Raw genomic sequence first — 4582 nt, 5'->3', positions numbered from 1 at the left:
CTGGTTCCAGCAAAAAAACTCCCTGGTAGTAGCACTGTACCTCGTCGTCTTCACCACCGGTGGCTGCTGATTCCAGCAAAAATGGATGATGGTTCCAGCTCCAGGGAACACTACTTCCAGCATATCGTGTGGCCGGTTGCAGCTTTCCAGTCAGTGGGTTCCAGCACCTCTTGTATATTCGCCTTGCCGGTTTTCGTTCATCGCTGGAACGGTTCCAGCATCGCCACCATCAGCTGGGATGCAGCTCTCACGACAGGAAAACGAAAGCCAGCCATGGCTACTAGCGCGTCCGGCTGCGACGGCCATGGAGAAGAGCGCTCGAAGCCAACCATGGCGTTCACTTCGCAGTTGCCGCAAGGTTGCTTGGAGCGGTCAGGGCGCGTCGACGACGATCTTTTTGGTGCCCCTCCCGGTCGTATTTTGCTGCAGGGAAGAAGAAAGGGGATGAGCAGTGGAGGAGATGAAAGGCAGAGAAGAAACACGGCACGACGAGGGAAATGGCTGAAGGTAGGGGATGGAATGCAAAAGGATAAGATAAGAAAGGGGCGGTCCGCGCGGGTCCACCAGAATACATGCGTCTCGCGCAGGGTGGCTTCTCATGGATGCACGACGCCGGCGTGACGCGCGTCCGACGAAAGATTCGTACGGTGCACCATTCTTAAACGTTTCCCTTTGGATAAAGGGGTGCTAACAACGTTGGCTTCCGAACATGGTTCAATTGGGTATTTTTCATCTAAAAGCGGTTTGGATTAATAATCATGAAAAACAAACACAGAGCCGTCGGCTCACTTGGCAAAGCGTCCTCCACCGTTGGATCTAGGTCACCCGGACCACCTACAGCCCTATAAAAGCTCTTCTTTCTCCCCAGCCCTCACTTCCCTTCGGCGCCGCCTCGTTACAGACAGCGGGAGCGAAAGAGCAAGCGGCGAGAGAACTCCGGGAGAGGGCGGCGAGATGGTGCAGAGGCTGACATACCGAAAGCGCCACAGCTACGCCACCAAGTCGAATCAGACTCGCGTCGTCAAGACCCCAGGTTAGGGAGATCAGCGGCGCCTGCTTTTGCTCGCTCCTGTGTTTTAGTCTTGAAACTGTCTGGATAGTATTGCTGCTGCTCGTGTATGTGTTGGATTTAGGCTTGAATTTTACATGTGTCCTTACCGCTCCCTTGACAGTTCATCTTGGGTAAAAAAATTTGGGGTCTTCTTCCAGGATCTCAACTCAAGAGTTTTCTTGATGTGTTACTGATTATTAGGTGGGAAGCTTGTCTACCAGTACACCAAGAAGCGGGCGAGTGGGCCAAAATGCCCGGTTACCGGCAAGAAGATCCAAGGAGTATGTGTTCCATTCTCCATTTTTTAACCTGTAATTTCATTAGATTTCATGCGTTGTATGCACCATGCGCTCAGATACAACCTGCATTTCAGCGAAGTGGTTGCTGATATAAATACATACAGTTAAAATCCAAACAAAAAACCCTACATTTGAGTCTTGCCCCATGGAATGTGCCAATGTTTTCCTTCAGATTTTTTCGTTTGATGTTGATGTGTGAAGTGGGGATTACTATTGTTGAAGCAGTGCTAATTCTTGCTGAATCATGTTCTATACCTTTGGGTATGCTCAATTTGTCAGCTCTGACCATACTGCGGGTGAATTTACCGTTCATAGACTGATTTATTAAATTAAACTGTCTATGTTAGCTAATTTTGAATTATGAGTTTGGTACGTCCTTGTACTTTGCATGCTGTGTCAATTGTGTGCTGTTTTTTGTTGGTAAATCGCATTGCTATTTCTTCCCATACTGTATCCTTTGATTCGTCTCTCTTAATTGTGTTCTTGTCTGGAAACCAATTCTTCTCGTGATATGAACATGGTTTTTGACTGTTTGTTCTCTCTTCCAATGCTTCAGTGTATAACTCTGTAATTTATGCTTAGTGGGTTATTATGCATTTGTATTTTGAATCTAGCATGAACTTTATACTGTCAGTTCAGCTTCATTTTTGTTGCTGAGAGCATTTTCTGACATATTAGTAGGGGTATGATTACAGTAAAACATGACAAGCATATGTCCTAATTTTATGTGAATTAGGCCTAATCTTCTCTATGAGGTCCTTGCAATATCATATTATCATTTGCTTAGGTTTGTTGTAGAAGCCTCATTGTGATATCTGTCTGGTGGCTCCTTTTGTTTTTTGCATTTGCACTCACCACAAAGTTGTACTACTCAGATGGTGTATTCTTGCATAGTTCAAATGATAATATTTTTTGATTACTATGATGTTAGTCCAAAAATCTTCTCTTTTAACTAGCAATCTTCTGACTTTTACTTCATATTTCTGTACTTTTATGTGGAAGGGTCCCTTTACTTTTCGAAGGACTACATTCTTTGTGATTTGCTTATTGAGGGGTGTCCACCATATGTGCATTATGTTCATACTTTGTGGAGATAGTCATTAGTACCATTTGTCTACTCTTATGTGCTGGGCGCTTATGCTTGGAGTGGTTGTAAAATTTGTGTGGCCACCGGTGCTTAGCTATTTTACACCCGTTCCAAACAACCCCTAATAGGTATCATTGAGCCATTTACAAGTGAAATCATGTATGCTTGTAATCGTGAACTGCTGCTGGACCACTTCTACCTACAGTAGGTATATGCTATATATGCTGCTAGATAGTGGTGGGTAAATACCGCAGATAGAATAGCAAGTTCCCGCTGAATCATAAGTTTATGCCTCGCCTTGTTGGTACATTATACTGCCTTAGTAACCACCATGGCATTTTCTCATTCTCATGGAAGTTTGACATGCTAAACTGCAGATCCCACACCTGAGGCCTACTGAGTACAAGAGGTCCAGATTGTCGAGGAACAGGAGGACTGTGAACCGTCCTTATGGTGGTGTTCTGTCTGGTCCTGCAGTCAGGGAGAGGTAACCATCATTCAATCAAAACAAGTGATACTTGATATATTTACTGGTGAGCTAAGCTGATTTTTTTCGTGCTGTGCAGGATCATTAGGGCGTTTTTGGTGGAGGAGCAGAAGATTGTGAAGAAGGTGCTTAAGATCCAGAAGACCAAGGAGAAGACCACCAAGAGCTAAACAACTGGGCGAGATAGGCGTCGCGGTGATGTTTTGTGTTTCTCCGAATTTGTTTTAAGCAATCAAGAATTTTCTCTCTTGGGATTTGCAGAATCCTGGTTCTAGTATGTGAGGTTTGATGTGCTTCTCTAGATTTTGCGCCTGGTTCTCTATGGATGCTTAGCCTTTGATGCAAGAGCTTTTGGGCTCCAATTCGGCTTAGATGCTCTTGAGCTGCTTAGCTCAGTTAACGCTGCCAGGCTTTATTTGTCACACCAGTTTGCTGTGCCCTATTCTGCTTTCATGCATTTTGGACGCTTAAGTCCCAAAGGCCCCGCTCCGCCCTGATCTTCTCCGCTGCCCAAACTACCGGCTAGCAGCAGGTTCTTCCTACTTCGTTCTTTGCAAGAACAAGAACGGGGAGCAAGATTACAGTGCCAAGGCAAAATCTGACGTAAATTAACCAACCGCTTGTGCTACCGTCTAGGGAATCAAACACATCCTTATAATAACTGCCACAAACAACAATGGCAACTCGGGTAAGAATTTGTAAATCTAGTTAAAAATGAGTATAGTAGGACTGGAGTTAACCTACTTATAATGCAACTGCTAGAAGAACTAGGACTAAAGCCACCATTCACAACACACGACAACATACAAAGTTGCACTCTCCATGAAGATAGACACAGTAACAAATAAAGTGGGGTTTGCTATGGTAAATTACCATCACCTCTGTTGTTATTTACACTGGTTACACTAGACCATAAAGGTGTAAACGCTCTTATATTTTTTTTTACAAAGGGAGTACATGGCTCCACTACCATCGCGAACACAAGGACTGGGCAAGTGATGTACCCCAACGCTCACACTCCTCCGTCGCACCCGGCTCCACAAACCATTCGCAAGCAAGCCAACTTGCGCACGCTTGCTTCAAAGACTATGGTAAAGGTGCTTCAACAACGACGTCTCCAATAAATATCTGCCAAATTTTGAGTTATTTGTACTACTTGGAACCATCACAAGTTGTTACTATCTTCATCCAGAATATCTATATGTTCAGAATTCCATGCAACATTATGTAGAGTGCTGATACAACAGTAAGTCACAAATTGCGTAGTAAGATTCCTAAATTTGACGGAAAAGCAACGGGGCTTCCTTGATGGGAAGGGTAGGTTTCTCACGTGTCAATAATCGATGCAAATTGGTAGAACCGTTATTGATCTCCCAAATCAGACAATCTTCAAAAAAATTGCGTATTTCATGTCTAAAGGGTTGAGTTCTCACCCTTTTCACCATATGGATTCCAGGGATGCAAATGTAGCTATACCGAATAATGATCGAGTCATGTTGATCGGAGAGAGTTAGAACGTATATATGTAAGGGAGCTTACCCAAGCTCCCTATACAAGTGGCACACAAGGCATGATGTCGGTTGGTATCCCATAAAAGAGGAGCATGTACATATAGTGACCAGGTAAAATACAACACATATACATGTTTAACACCCCCC

General features: G+C 44.2%; 1 protein-coding gene across 1 annotated transcript; it reads left to right on the top strand.

Annotated features, from left to right (window-relative positions):
* Positions 1-855: 855 nt before the first annotated feature.
* On the top strand, positions 856-3225 carry LOC125522413 (60S ribosomal protein L34-like). Its single transcript, XM_048687476.1, has 4 exons — positions 856-1033; positions 1253-1332; positions 2815-2924; positions 3004-3225. Exons 1-4 carry the CDS (start codon positions 955-957, stop codon positions 3092-3094), a joined length of 360 nt encoding a protein of 119 aa, XP_048543433.1. The 5' UTR covers positions 856-954; the 3' UTR covers positions 3095-3225.
* The last annotated feature ends 1357 nt before the right edge of the window (positions 3226-4582 follow it).

This window comes from Triticum urartu, chromosome 7, assembly GCF_003073215.2.
Source record: "Triticum urartu cultivar G1812 chromosome 7, Tu2.1, whole genome shotgun sequence".
NCBI classification, from domain to species: domain Eukaryota; kingdom Viridiplantae; phylum Streptophyta; class Magnoliopsida; order Poales; family Poaceae; genus Triticum; species Triticum urartu.
This window is presented reverse-complemented; position numbering and strand designations above follow the sequence as displayed.

Bases quoted from the DNA above. Each gene is read 5' to 3' on its own strand.
- LOC125522413 (XM_048687476.1), top strand. From the start codon at position 955: ATGGTGCAGAGGCTGACATACCGAAAGCGCCACAGCTACGCCACCAAG. The intron at 1,034-1,252 runs GTTAGGGAGATC...ACTGATTATTAG, and splicing joins TCGCGTCGTCAAGACCCCAG to GTGGGAAGCTTGTCTACCAG. The intron at 2,925-3,003 runs GTAACCATCATT...CGTGCTGTGCAG, and splicing joins GGTCCTGCAGTCAGGGAGAG to GATCATTAGGGCGTTTTTGG.